A 15,514-nucleotide genomic window follows, 5' to 3' on the forward strand; every position below is an offset into this window, starting at 1 on the left:
ATACTTTGAAAAGTCTCACCAATCGTGACTCCGTTTCAAGTCTGAAGGGACTACCTCACACCACCCATATCGAGTCGTGTCCAACTCGCGGGACTAAGCCGTAGCGCTCCCTGCCAACATCATAAATGCTGCCATTAAAATATTTGTTTTAATTCTGACCTCAGAGTCACAGCTAATAAACAAGAAAGGCAATGAGAAATTGAAAAACAAACTAAATGCAGCTGTTGGACTGGACGTTTCACAACTGTGTTTAACTGCATCCTTTAATTTCACTTCTATGAATAGAAGCCATACACCACAGCTTGCATGCCAGCTAGTCAACCAAGCAGTATTTGCTTTTGAGTTCATTTTGCAGCGTTATTCCGTCATGTAAATTTTACTGTATTTTTAACTTTTCCTTTGAGATGCAGCCTGCAAACAATGGCTAACTATTTGCTGGGGGTTTCTCATTAGAATACGTACTAGCAATGGATAGTATATGTCTAATTTTTCCATCATCTTCCTCACACACAACAGGAACAGAATTTTTTTGTGTCTGTATAATACAGGTTTGTACGTGTGGCAGTCCAGAGCCCATTTAAATATATCCAGTGACCAGATGATTAATGTTTTAGAAACTATGCATTACAAAATCACACGGAAGAACTAGATATGGAGCAGTGAAACATAAAGCTTGTGCTATTCTATGGACTGCCCACAACTTACTCATATATAAAACCAAAAGTATTATTTTTTTTAATATGTCTTTATAAAAATCAATGAAAGTACTTTTCCAGAACGCATAGGATTACAAATACTAATTAGGTAGAGAGTCAGGAACCTGAACATACTTGAAAGAAATCCATTTAGAGAAGGGAAAAAAGAGGCCACATACTTTTCAAACTGTGATACAAATAAAGAATCAGATGATTAAAAATTAGTACAGTAAGAAAACTAGAATTTCCAATTGATTTTGGAATATATTCCTTGAGTATGGAGGAAAATACAGATAATTTTATTTTGCAAAAAAAATATAACACATCGGTGTGATTTTCAAACAGGTAATGATCCTCCGCTTCTCAGTTTTCAGCTTTGGTATGTGGAAAGATAAGACATACCACCCCACAGCCCTACGAAACTAAACACTCAGTTTCCTTTACGTGTGGGGGGCATATTTTCATTTTTTTAAAAAATAAAAATCAGTAACCATTTCTTTTAAACATGTGGAAATTCAACTTCCAAATAATACATACCATTAGAGCTTTATATTGAAATGCCTTACAAAAAAGCAAAAAAAGAGGAAGCAGACCTAACGCCTCCCAAATCACACTGAAGTCTTAATTCTCAGTACCATCGCAGTTCAGGGTATTTGCATCCACAACTTTGCTCGAGTCCCAAGACCTTACATGAAAGTAGAACAGCGAATACTTTGGACCAATATTAAAAGGAACAGCAATAAACCAAACCATTTGAACGAAGCCATATACAGAAATTTCCATAACAGATCATGCCAGAGGTCTATGTAGCCCAGTGTATTTATTGACTTTAACAACAGCGACTAGCAATCATCTCCATGTCTACGATGGAAGAGGGAACAAAGTGAATTAGTTTTAATGGACTACGGCTGACATCAGAATTGGTGAGGTTTTTTCCTCCTTTCTAAATCACAGCGTCTAATACAACATAATGAAAAACGAGGATGTTTGTATGGTTCCTTCAGTCTCCAGTCTAGACACTCTCTAGTTTAGACTAATCCAGTTTACCATTGAGCAACTGATTCTAATTGGTAACATTTAATCCTTGCCCTGCCCTCTCCCCATTTCCTCTCCCCATTTCAGACCCTGCATACACTTACAATTCCTGGCAGACTATCATCAACACGTTAAAAGCTTGAAGACTTTTCTGTAAACATCTTAAATTAAGTAACCCCCTATGGTGTATTCCTTCCTTTTGAGAACTTCCAAAATTTAGTCCAGGGCTCCTTCACCCAGAGTTTACAAAATAAGCTCTTGTCGATTTACATTATGCAGCAGACAGGATTCTTCTGCAATACTATAATGACTGTGATATTCTGCAAATGGTTTGTACCTGCATTTAATATATAAATATATATAAAATATATAAATATACATGAATATATATAAAAATATTATAGATATATAAAGGTTTAATGCCTCCTATAATGACAAATTCTTGCATAACGTTGCATTGTCAGAAAAACATCTTAATAACCAAGAAAATATTTACCAAAATTTTTTATCCTGGCTACATTTTAATTATGGTAAAAATTCAGCCATAATAAATACAGACCTTAGCGTCAATACTGCTGGTTTACATTATGTAAGAGAAAATTGTTACTGGTTGCACAATTGTTACTGGTTGCACATAACTGGCATTTCTAAATATCTTACATTTATAGCATGGAAAAGGCCAAATCGCCATTCCAAGAAATGGTGGAAGGCTATGTTGTCCTGTAAACCACAGTAACAGAGTATGTGTGTTCTCAAAAAAAAGGAAATAACGCAGGCAACATTATCCGCAACTCAGTTCAGCTAACAACATCTGAGATTATTTTCGTGTGGCCAAGGTGTATTGACTGTAATCCTGTAATGACAGGCCTTGTTCCTGGACCCAATCTAAAGGTATCAAGATTTTCTTCAAAAAAAAAAATATATATAACCAGTAAAAATACAATGCATAGGTTTAGGAGCATATCTACACAGATGCAGTCTGAAAAATTAATCTAAATTACCTAATGTGAATTAGTAAACAGCACTAAATTTTTGTTTGGACACTCTGTCCACAGTAAGTTGGCCTTCAATTCATCCAAAATTGAATATTCAAGCTAAAATAAATCAAGCCAATGTTAACGCTAAGCAAAAGCATCCACACAAAAGCTTAATGTGATTTTCATTTAATAAGTGAATTAAAGTAACTGTTCTTAGAGTCTCTTTGTAAGTATAAGCCTCTTGTTTCCACTACATCAATATACATGCCAGAGGTACATTAATAAAGTCCCCAGTCTATTAATATTACTTCACTTCCTTGTATTATTTATTCTCATCTTGAAAAGCTTTAATAAAAGGCTTAGTCTTCCTAAAAGTTAGAAGCCGCCTGCCTTTGTTCAGAGAGGAAGGAGTGGACATGGTGCTCTTAGCTCTGCCTGCAGCAGCTGCTTTGCACAGACCATCAGAAGGGTGTTCAAATATGAACTAAACAGCCTCCGAACGCAGCTCGTTTCCCTCGCAACGCTTCCTGTGTGCCTAAGAGATGTGACTTTCTTCTTAGAAGTGGATCCTTCTCGATCGGGTTGAAGAAATATTATTATTCTGCCAATCAACTACAAAAGAGCGCTATAATCAAAAGACGTTCGGTGACTGCCATTCAAAAGACTCGGCGTGTCTGCAGTGCCCGGCCGACGGGCTATCAGCCGCAGCTCCCTGCAAAATTCACCCACTTTGTTGGCCGTTTCCAAGCTGCGTGAATTATTCTGCTGGCAGGAGCCCATTTCTGGTCATCACCTGCACCGGGGCCCCACAGCTCCTTCCTCTTACATGCCCGTATCCTTGCCACATACTGTGGTGCAAGCGTCACTTCATGGGAAGGGGTTGTGGTAAAAAATAAATAAATACCATGTGTATGCATTACTTATTAAGCAAATGTACTGCAAAATCGGATCCTTTTTTCCTGTTAATATACAGCATCTCTTCCACGGCACTTGGCAATGCTAAATTATTACTATAACATTTATTTAATTTATTCAATATTGGATGGATGTCTAAGAATCAAAACACGAGTGCCTCAGGAGAGGGACCTTATCTCCATGTAAGTCACAAAAGTCACTGGCACATATGGCATTATATAAATAAATCATGATTTTGACATATAATAAAGTGTATAGAAAAACTGTGTCCGTTTCCTATGGAAGAAAAGGATACATGAAATACTCATATTCTAGCAATTAAAAAAAGAAAAAAGAAAACAAGTAACAGTGCCAAGTCACCTGAACTTGAAACTTGGAATCGGATTTATTAAGCACACTTCCAAAAACAGAACAAGAATGTTATATAGGAAGCGTGCCCGCCGGCCAGAAGAAACACTGTCACCAAAGCTGACAACACAACTGGCAAAGAGAACGGATTAAGGAGGCTCACATCATAATTTTTATTTTTACCACTAGAATAAGGACCCAGTTAGCATTTCATGTCTGTTTCCCAAAGATTCAATCAGCAACAAATGGCAAAGGAGCACCAGTTCTTTTTCACTTTTATTGAACTACTACGCATCTGACCTATTAAAATGAAAAATGTTAGAGCAGAGAGGCAATAACAATATACGCAGGGACCCGGCTTTTAGAAATTCCATAGGACTAAGGGATTTTGTGGATGTGATGCCTGGCCACAGATTTTCAGCTGTAGTACAAATACTCCCCCCTAAAGAAACCCCAGCAACCCACTCCCCATAGTAAACCATCACAACTTTTTCTGAAAACTAAAATTTGATGTACACAGGAAAAAACACAGAGAAAACCTAAACTACCAGGAACTGCAGGTTTTTTCCTTTATGGTTTTTTTTTTCTTTCTTTCTAATGTTAAACATGATTTGCTATATGTCTTAGACTGGGACTTTTACTGACTCAGAAGCAAGCTTTTATTAACGTAAGGGTCTGGAAGAGGTATACAGGGACATGCTAGGCAGCATTAAAAAAAAAAAAAACAACAAACCAACAAAAAAAAACCCCACCAAAACCAAACAAAACTATGGTGCCTGCAAAGTATACTCAGAAATGATATTTCAAGTTTGTTATTTTATTATTCAACCAGATTTTCAGAGTAGCCATAGATCTAATACAAAAAAAAGCAAAGTGTGTGCCAAGTTTCTCCTTTCTTTGAATACCTCAAAAACAGAAAAAAAAAATTCAATTGATTTGCCTTGAATTTAAACAAAAGGTCGACCTAATGCCAGCAAAAGTCACTAGAGAAATGCCTACACAGCACAATGAAATGCTATGCAGAGACACCCCTGCTTGTTCCTTCATGATTTTGCCTTGTGATGCAGCTAATGGAAAGGGCTGCGGGTACAGCAAGCTCTCGTTGCCAAGCTCAGAACTCCACACAGATTATTTACCTTGCTGGGAGGAAAAAAACAACCCCCAAAGCCTCAAAACCAAAGCAAACCAGAAAAAAAACAACCAAAAAAAGACACCCTCCCCATCAGCAAGAGTCCTGCCATTGTTTGCAACAGACTTTCAATCAGGCCCATAATAACTTATCTTGGACACTCAAGTGCAGTAAAGGATTTCTTCTTGGTTTCAAAAAGCAAGATTAGGGAAAAATATGACTGCCATTTACTGACATTAGCAAGTCTCTTTCCTTCTCTTTGGATTGTCTTCTGATAATTCTACAATGCAGCAATATCTTACCCCTTCCCAGGAGCTATTCTCACAATGATCCCCGTAAATTCTGTACTGCTATTTTATCACAATTAACTTATCCCTAGCAAGCGCCTTCTTCCGTATGAAAACATAAACAGCAGAAACGCAAAAAATGCATCTTACTGGCAACGGATACCTTTAAAATACAGCTTAAAGTGGCTGTGGCACTGTTCTACTGGTTTACTACACAAAACCCATATATATCCATCCTCCCTATCCATTGACCTTCAGTGGTTTCCAGTGTCAGTGGTGGCTTTGTTTTAGATTTTTTTCAAACACAATCCTGTAAGTTTTTACAGACCTGAATACCCGGGGAGCTCATGGGCCCTTGGGATGAGACGTGATGAAAGTAAGCTATTTGATCAGCCATAGAGAATAAAATAGTTCACTGAAACAGATCGGTTTTCCCTGTTTGCCTTTATAGCAAAAGTTTGCTGTTGCTATGTTCTAGTGCAGCATTCGCAGACAACACTTGAAATGATGAGTAAAAGTGGTTTTTCGCTACAGCCAGCCAATAGACGAAGCCAGTATCAAAAGCCACCTCTTGTTTTGTTCTGCTTTGCAATGAGATCAGCTTGATTGGCAATATACCACTATATAATGGATTAAGATGATGTTACTTACAACACTGGCTTCAAACAAAATTCTACCTTGATGTTAAATAAAGAATACAGAATCCTGTGTTAAGTGCTGCTTTCATGCTGTAGGCAGATGAGGTAATAGTTTTCAACTGTTTTGATATTGCTGTACCCAGAACATGTGGTATGATTCAATACCTTGCCGTGAATCATCCCTCCTGCAAATACCTCCTAACACACATAATTTGCAATCAGTCAAAAATAACATCAATTAGAATAAGCGTTTTGCCATTAAGTATCTTATTGCACCATTAGATTTAAGGTAACAGTCTGCTGTATCATATACAAAGGATTGTAATTTTAGTACCTGAGCAAACCAAAAAAACTTAATTATAATACAGGTAATCCAATAATATGTAAATATATCCTTCAATTTAAAAAACAACAAGTTCATTTCCTTTTGCATAAACATTCTCTTTCCTTTAAATTTAGACAATCATAAAAATTGTCTTAAGGAGGCATTTAATGAATATCTATAAAGCATTCTAATTTAAGCAGCTCTATTTATTTCACTTAATTAGCATTGCTCAACTCTAGGTATTCTCTTTCTACCAGAGTACGAAGCAAAAAATATTATTGTTCTGGAATTGGCATAGTTGATTCTCAGTGAAATGCACAGAGTTCCACAAAAAATTCTCTTAAGTATCAGAAGAAAATTCAGCCAGATGAGAATACAGTTTTTTATGTCAACTCACAGTGAAAATGCTGTGAACTGCACTCCGCTATTAAAGAGTTCTGACATAACAGATGGGATGTCAGAATAGGACCAACTGGTCAGTGAAAGTGAAAACATAAATGACAGACATTTAGCTTTATTCTTTGAAATGTGACTTCATCCTCAAGATCTTCATGGCATTTGCTACATTTTAGAAACCGTTAATTTAGGGAAGTGGAAGCTGTTGATTCGCTGGTGATTTCACTACTACTGCAATCAACCAAACCCTTTTTTTTTTCTGTCTCTATCTAGAGTAGTAAACATGTTAATTATCAAATTAATAAGATTTATTAACGGATGAGATTTGTAGTTATCTCTGCTGCCCACAGTCATTGTTTATTTACAAAGAGGAAAGAGAGGAATAGGTACTTTTGAGGAGTTTCTTGTAAGTATTTTCAGATTATAGTTGATTTCACTCAGGAGAGAGTGTGTAGAATCACAAACTCTTCATCAACAAAACACATAATGGCAGTGTAAGTTACTTTAAATAACAGTGCCAGTGAAATGTTTCATTTTATTTTCATATTTATGGAGGAGTACAATTTAATACATGTGCTGATCCTCTGGATACCTGCATATCAGAACATCTGGATGCCTGGCTGGCGGGACACCCAACAGAAAAGAATTCCTTAGTACTTCTGCTACATTTGAAGTGGTGGACCGAATCTTCTCACATATACCATAGTATAATAGTGGCTTAAGTTCCAGAAAAGACAAATTAACGAGTGTATGATGCATTCAACACTCAGAGCAGGTGAGAAGTCCCAGTAGCAGTGAGTAGGTATTTGCACGTATCACAATGGTATTTGCAATTCCTCCAAAGCAACAGAACACATACCTATGATATTTTACCGTCTTCATCTTGTTTACAACTATCACATTAAAACAGTAAAAGAACTTACCACTAGGGTTAAAAGCCATGCAGCAAATCGGCTTTTCATGTGCAGGGAAGTGGGCCACAATACCATCACTATCAGAGTCCTCACTGACAAGTACCTGCATAATATTAATAGAGACAAAGGAAGGTTAGGCAGTAAAAATACACCTAAGAGAAACCACCAACTTATTGATACAGGAATTGTTTTCTAAGATATACACAGTGGTGTGAATTAGAAATCTAACTGCGTGTGAACTAAACACAATCTTCTGTGATTTTTTCAGATAAAGTGACATGAGACGTGCTCAAATAACCTACTGTTAACTAGAAAGGATTATGCACTTTATACCTGGATTCCCTATTTATTTATCCTATTCAAATAAGGCAAAATGGAAAAATATTACTGTTTTGCTACATGAAGTATTAATGGCTACACAGAAGCTTATTACAAAAAAAGTCTGTATGCAGTGCACCAGGCAGCAACATTTAAGGTTTCTATTGCCGTTGGCTGAAGCAAGGGTTGTGACCTCTCTCTATGTCTATAATCAAGAGGGCCTATTACTCATAAATTCGGGACAGGAGCTCTCCTGCTCACGCGGGTCTCCTGTGGACAGGAGCTCTCGTTCCACCGGATGCAGCGGCAGCGTGCAGTCGGACTAATGTAAGGAGGACGGGTGTAATTATGCCGAAGAGCGCGCACAGTTCTTTAACTGTAAACAACAGATTATTTTCTCTAAGCAATAAGAAAAAAAAAAAATAATCACATAATAGAAAGAAAAACAAGAGGTAGCATAGAGTTTTTCAAAGAAAAGGGAATATTTAACCATTAACATAAATTAATATTTTCTTTGGGAGGATTCAAAGTATAGATGGCAAACGAGTGGGAAAACGGACCAAAACACCAGTCAGAGAAAGCAGGTTTGCTTTCCACCAGGGACGCAGGTAGGAACACTACAGCTTGCATCCTGCTAACGAGGGTGATGGACTTGAAGTATCTGGATTTCCAAAGGACACAAGAAATGCCAAGGACTGGGAGCGTGTACACAAGCAACTGCTTTGCAAAATATGCAGCTAACAAGAATTTTCTCCATCTTGAAATTGCCTCAACGGACATTAAATAACAGTATTACAAAGGCTGTTTATAAAACCCCTTAACAAAATCATGCTGTCGTAAAATACCTTCCTGTGAATGAAGAAGCAAATAAAAGGTAGGAGAGAGTTTTCACAACAGAGGGAAATGAAGTGGAAGAGGAAATATCTGGACTGAGAGCTGTGTTGCGCAGCATCTTCTGGAAAAAGGGACAAAGGATGAGCTTTTGGGTTTTTAAACAAAAGGCTATTTGAAGTTGATAAAACTACTTGGGCCAGTCAAAACTAAAGCTGACTGTGAAGACGTACAAAAGGATCTGCAAAAGGACACAGTGTTACCTGCGTCTAATTGTATGAAAAGGAAAAGATATTCTTAGTTTTATAGAAGAGAACCAAAAGGTGTGTGGACAAAACATATGCAAGAGCTGTAAAAGTATTTTATTCCTTGGTTACATCATGTTAAAGACTAAATTAAGTAAAACAATGAGAAAGATCTGTCAGAAAAGGACTTAATAAAAGGGTTTCTGTGGTAAGCAGAAACCACCTTCCTAATAAGATAGTGCAAAATTTCCCATTTCAAGTTCAGAATAATTTGTCTGCTGCTTCCAAAATAATCTGAAAGGTTTTTAATACTTCCTATTCCTAACAGATATCAGAATAATTTGAAGATATTTTTATGCTTCAAAAAGAGAAATCATCTTTAAATGTTTAAAGAAGTCACGTAATATGGATGAAGAGGCCTGCGCCTGACTTATTTTAAATGTTCAAATTACTTGGCACTGTCACATAAGCACAATTATGGTTTTGCTTTCCGTTGTCAGCATTTCGTGCTTATTCCAGAACCACTAACCAAAGGGTCTGGAGATCTTCCTAAGAGCTTTTCAAAGAAACAGTGTTCTTTTCTCAGCCTATATAAACTGCACTAAATAACTCCTATACATCATCTTTTCACAGCTTCCACTTTTAGGTAACTTGGTCTTATCCTAAACATTTTTCTCTAATTAAAGATACACGATAATGATAAAGTAACATCATAAACCAGCTTTACAAAAGAAATAGAAGGTTTTTTTAAAATCTAGTCTGTAAAACAAAAATATTTAATCTAGCAACATGTAGGCATCAACAGTATCTAAATCATTGCTAAAACCAGTTATATAGCATATTTCACATGCATCATCATCTACAGACTGTAAACTGGATTAATTCAGCATGTGCTTTTTAAAAAAAAAAAAGAAGACAAACTACTAATGATAAATGCACCACTGTTACCATCCCTGCAACATAAACTCCTATTCAACAGCCAAGGAGCACTCTGGATGGGAAGACGACCTTTAAATATTTTTCCTCTGGAAATACGATACAAAGCAAAAATTTCACAACATTAAAAACTGTGAAACACCTCAGACATACCAATTTGAGACTACAATAAAGCCCAAATCTGTTATTTGTATGCTATGCTAACTGTTTCTGTGCTTTAAAATGTTTTTTTTCCAATCACTGCTTAAAATTATCTTCCTGGAAAAACAACCTTTGTGTTTAATCTAAAACGAGTTTTGAAAAATCTTCACTTTTCACTGTAGAAGCTAATTTTCAGATATAGCAAACCAGTCCTTATTTTGGCTGTTATACAAGCCCATTGTTTGTGACAGAAAGACAAGGAAGAACTTATCAGCATAGCATCCAATCAAGAAAGAAAGAAAAGCAACTGTGAGCCTGTGGATCCTGAAAACCCTCGACTGCCACCAAGCCTAGCTCATGCAGAGTTTTCAGGCTCAAACTAAAATATGTTAGTCTCCTGCATTAGCCAAGTAAAAAAAAAAAAAGTTTAAAAAGCCCACAAAAACACCTTCATTACTCAAAAATTTGGAAATCCTTGGATGGTGGAGAATCTGAAACTCAGGCTGTAGTGGTGCCCCACCACCTCCTTTCTCGACATCCACTATCTGCCACTCTCTACCCACTGCGGCCACAGAGTGGAAAGGCTTGTGAAACACACACATGGAAACGCACTTCCTTGTGCAAGGTAAGATGAAGTTGAAAAAATGTTCTTAATCTTTTTTATATCAAGACGAAAAAATAAACCCTTGTGGAACAGACAAGAAAGGAAGTACTTTTTTTTTTTAAATCACCAACTTGTATTTAAATCTTCAGGCTGGACTGAAGATTTGTCATGGCCTTCCCCTGCACTTTTGCAATGGACAGCTGGGGAAAACATACATCACTTTTTACAGTTTCAACAGTACAAAGAAAGGAGAAAAAAAACACCACCAAAGGAATTACAGCAGTTGACTTAACTACACCATCAACCAAAGAGGAGCCCCTTTGGAAATGTCCCTTCCAAACCTGCCACAAAACAAAAGCCTGGTTCACATGCCAACTTAGAGCTTGCACAGCTCTAAAATCATAGTACAATTTTCATCATTGTATACAACTTAAGGAAAACAAAATTATGCTGATATAACACAAGCTGCTTTATAGTGGAATACATTCTTTTCTGTATTAGAGATCCTTAAATGGATGTAACTGCCTCAGTACAGCAGGGTTTATATAAATTTGGATAGATCAAATAGCACAGATTTCGTGCAGACAAGGGTGAAGACCGGAGCTGTACAGTAATGAAGAAGTATTCAAGGCCTCCGCCACTCAGACTTCACAAATTTTAGAAACCACTTCTTGCAAAGGCTGAAGTGGAAGATGCCATCTGCAAAGGTGCGGGAGAGAACCATGTCCGTAGGCTAACAAATGGCACATGAAATCAATACTGACATTGTACAACTGGTTCCTTTCGACCAGTTTATGGTTTCTTACCACTGAAAAGAGCAGAGTTGGAAATTTTTCTTGGAAGTCGAAACAGTGGTACAAATTGCCTAATAACGCATGCAAGTGCTGTCAAAAAGCTCGGAGGAAGCAGCTCATTCAGCTTCCCGACACACAGGGCAGACAAAGCCCACAGGAATCCCGAGGCTGCGATTTTTTTCATCCCAAATAGGCTTCGTCCTCCAAGGTAGTGGCCTCTAACCACTCTACTATTAAAAGACCTTACAAAGTCTCTCATTGAAAAAGGTTCATAAATCTTAGCATTACTCTTATAATTGCATAGTCACTGAGGTTCATAAGGATGCTCAAGTATCTTCCTTGCAGAGTTCCCACTCATTACAAATAGAAACACCATTTCAAGAAAAACAACCGCCAAGAAAGAACCACTGAGGCTCTTCTACCAAGACGGCCCGGTGAATCTGCACTCAGCCTATTTCTGAGGCCCAAAGAGCATCTTATCAAGGGAGCTGCAACACGATTTTCAAAAGAGCTGCCCAGCCAACAGAGTCCGTAGCTGGACGTGCTGAGCCAACGCTGCAGCGCTCTCAAGGCAGCCCTATTAAAGTTCAACAGAACGCTGTAGTTGATCAAAGATGAATCAAGTCCTCTTTATCTCACTCTAAAAGAGAAACAGACAAAACACCTAGGGGATCGTTACATTTACTATCAGAAAACAGCGTTTGCTTTGAGGGCAAGAGATAGCTGAAGCCGAAGCTTTTTCTCCTATGCCATATTTTTCTTCATTCGTTGTATTTTCCATACTGCTGAACAGAAGCCACTAGTAATTATGACTTCAATTATTTTAATCTTTAAAGGCAAATTACACCACTTATCCCAGTGGAGACATGTTTTCAAATAAAACATGAAAGTAACACAAATAAAAATGGACACAAATCTAATCAAGCAGGTCCTACTCTTAATAAAATTAAGAAAGAATAATCCCGTCATCATAAAAAGAAATAGGTTTGGCAATATTTATAAATATGAATATTATATAATATAGAGATCTTTGCATGTATACTTATTAAGATCTCCATCGATTTCAATAGCTGAAGTTAGTGCAGTGCCCGCTCCAGTTCGTATGCACAAAAACCAGCCCCCTCCATACCGACCCCCCCAATTAGCCTCCCCCAACTTATAGCTAAGGTCAAACATCAGTGGAAAAGGGCTAAAAGTGATAAATCTGTGGCATTAACTACTGCACTCCTTTTAATAGAATCCAGCATAAACTCAAAACAGCCTTGTGCTCAGCCTGAACCATTTATCTGAGACAAAAATGTCTTCTTGACAAAAAACAGATCTCCTTTAATAAAAGTAAGGCAGACAGTATTATGCTCTGAGGGAATCCTGTTGCTCTTTTTATATTTATATATAAAAAGAATTCTTCTGTAATACACGTAGATATAAAAAGTGAAGAAAATTGATGCCAAATATATGAGCATTAGAACATCAAATTAGCTTTTGTGAAAGCTGTTCTTATAAATAAAAGCACTGGTGTTAATGACCAGTGGAATTATGTATGCAGTTAAAGTTTTATTATTGAATACGCTTTATTCTTTTAGCTTCTTTTTGCTTTAGACCAGAGTTTCACAACAATTCTTGCTCCTGATAAGCATCTTTATCTGGTTCAATTGTTATCAACTCCTTACCAAATGAAAATGAACTTTTGAAGCTGCAGCAGTCTGCAGTTTTTTCTGAAAATTCCTCTTTAATGCAATAAAAAGTTAATAGGGAACAGAAAAAAGCACCAATCACATTTTACAACATAAAAAGATCAACATGTTATCTTATTTTTATAAGTTATTTTTAAAATATTTCCTCAAATATTTTCATGTGTTTTGGATGATCTGTGAAAGCAACACAATGATATCTCATCAATCACATCGCTCCATCAAAAGCATTAAGAATCAAGTTTTGTATTTTTAAATGACCGCATATTTATCCATCAACTAGATGTTAGATGTGTAACAGATTTACATTCACTCACAAAACTGGCGACTTTTGAGAAAGGTCATTATTGCAGCCTACATGTGGGTGGCCTAGTTGATGAATTAATTAAGAATACAGAAACAAAGGTCGAAAGAAAATAATTTTTCTTTAAAACTCAAGCCACTAAAGTCTTACACATTTAATTCCAATTACTGAAAAAGAGGACATCTGTACAGCTTTAGTTTTATCCATTTCAACTAATTAACAGATTCAAATAAATAGTCATTACATCTAACTGAAAAGTTTGCTAACACTTCATTAGAAGGAAGTTTAAACAAGCACACAGCCTTGTTAACATATTTTGGTTTACCACAAAGTTACTTGGGCATCTCGATAATTATTTTTACTCCCTTTACAAATATATCATGACAGCCAACTTCAATAATTCTACATTCCTTTGCATTTATTTACTTCCTTCATAATTCAAATTTTCTTAAAGTACCACCAATTTTGAAAGTAGGAGCTATCATATAAACAACCCCTAGGTAGGAGATTTCACTACAATATCTACATTCATAAGGTTTATTAAAAATATTTTCCCTACAGATTTAATCCTGCAAGATTACATTAGAAGATTTCTTTGGTCTTAATTGTGTATTTTTCAGCGGTAAGCTAGCATTTCAACCTCTGCCATGGTAGCACAGTACGTTTCATGAAATGCATTGAGTTCCATCTCGCATTCATTATATTGGATATCTTTGAAATGGCAGATATAATAAAAAATTAGTGAAAACTTAAAGCTGTAGTTAGGCCTTCTGGCTTACGTCCAAAACTTGTTCCTTAATCGTCCTACTGGCAGATAAATCTATATGTTCGTACACGTGCACAGAGCAGCTCACTCCATTTTTATGTTGCTATGCTCAAAGTAAGTGGACAAGCACACACATCATTACTTCACAAGCCTATATATTTAAAAAAAAAACAACAAACCAAAAACAAAAAACAAAAACCACTCCCTCACTGAAAAAAGTGCTTATTTCTCCTTGAAAAGCACACACTTGCTTGCCTTAGATTTACTGCCTTCTTTTTCCATTTTCTTTCTCTTTTTAAAACATATTTATTCCCTTTTTTTTTTTACTGTATGTTATCGTAAAGATATATTTTATTACTTGGAAATTGTTTTATTTCATTACCACACCCAAATGCTCAGTTAGGTTGTGCAGGTAGATAGAAATCTTTATTGACCTGAAGGAGGTGAGGTATTCCTTTTACATTAGGAGTCCGCTGATGATAAGAAAATAACTCCTTTCTGCTTCTGAAATTCCCCTCATTTACGATTAGGCTGACAACCTCTGAAAACCATGCACGCGCACACAAATATATTTACATAGTTGCTAGACAAATCTCTGATGAAAGGGATGCAAGGCTTTCAAACTGTTAATTCAGTCCAGAAAACACTTGGTAGGCATTACTAATTCTTGTGGTTTCCCAGTCAGCTTAGGAAGAGCGATGCTTGCAATGGGCATCGCCATCCAGCAGCATCCCCATCCAGCAGAAATGAAATACTCCACAGCAGGCATCTTCATCATCGGAGGAAGCCGTGTTTCTCTGTAGCCACCCTGACCTCTTATTTCCCACCTGGAATCTGAAAACTAGGATAATAAACCAATAACTCTAGAAAGATCACTGCCACACAGCATCAAGAAAACGGTGACTAAACTATGCAAGGCATTTGCTATACGGCTGTACAGCAATTACTTTCTCTAAAACACAAGTGAGGCTGCACTCGGCATTACTCAATCTGCTCAATCACTCTTCTATTTCAAACAAAGCGTCAGTAATAACGTACTCCGGATGACTATCATCAGCAAACCAATTTGCCACAGAAGAGTAAAATAATTTCAGAAATTGATGCAATGAGGAAGAAGCAACGTAGCTGTCATCCAGATTTCAAATCAGCACAACGCCTAACTACGAGTTCATACTGAAGTATATGAGCTATCACTTTTAGTTCAGTGAGATTACTCGCATCGTTT

General features: G+C 36.8%; 1 protein-coding gene across 13 annotated transcripts in view; it reads right to left on the bottom strand.

The window, feature by feature from the left end:
* The window catches only part of BCAS3 (BCAS3 microtubule associated cell migration factor), a 375,222-nt gene that overhangs the window by 279,363 nt on the left and 80,345 nt on the right, over positions 1-15,514 (bottom strand). For all 13 annotated transcript variants that reach the window (XM_072882059.1, XM_072882067.1, XM_072882058.1 and 10 more), the window contains exon 13: positions 7,669-7,762. In XM_072882059.1, the coding sequence (XP_072738160.1) occupies positions 7,669-7,762 (94 nt within the window). The remainder of the gene's footprint in view (positions 1-7,668; positions 7,763-15,514) is intronic.

This window comes from Ciconia boyciana, chromosome 17 (genome assembly GCF_034638445.1).
Source record: "Ciconia boyciana chromosome 17, ASM3463844v1, whole genome shotgun sequence".
Classification (NCBI taxonomy): Eukaryota; Metazoa; Chordata; class Aves; order Ciconiiformes; family Ciconiidae; genus Ciconia; species Ciconia boyciana.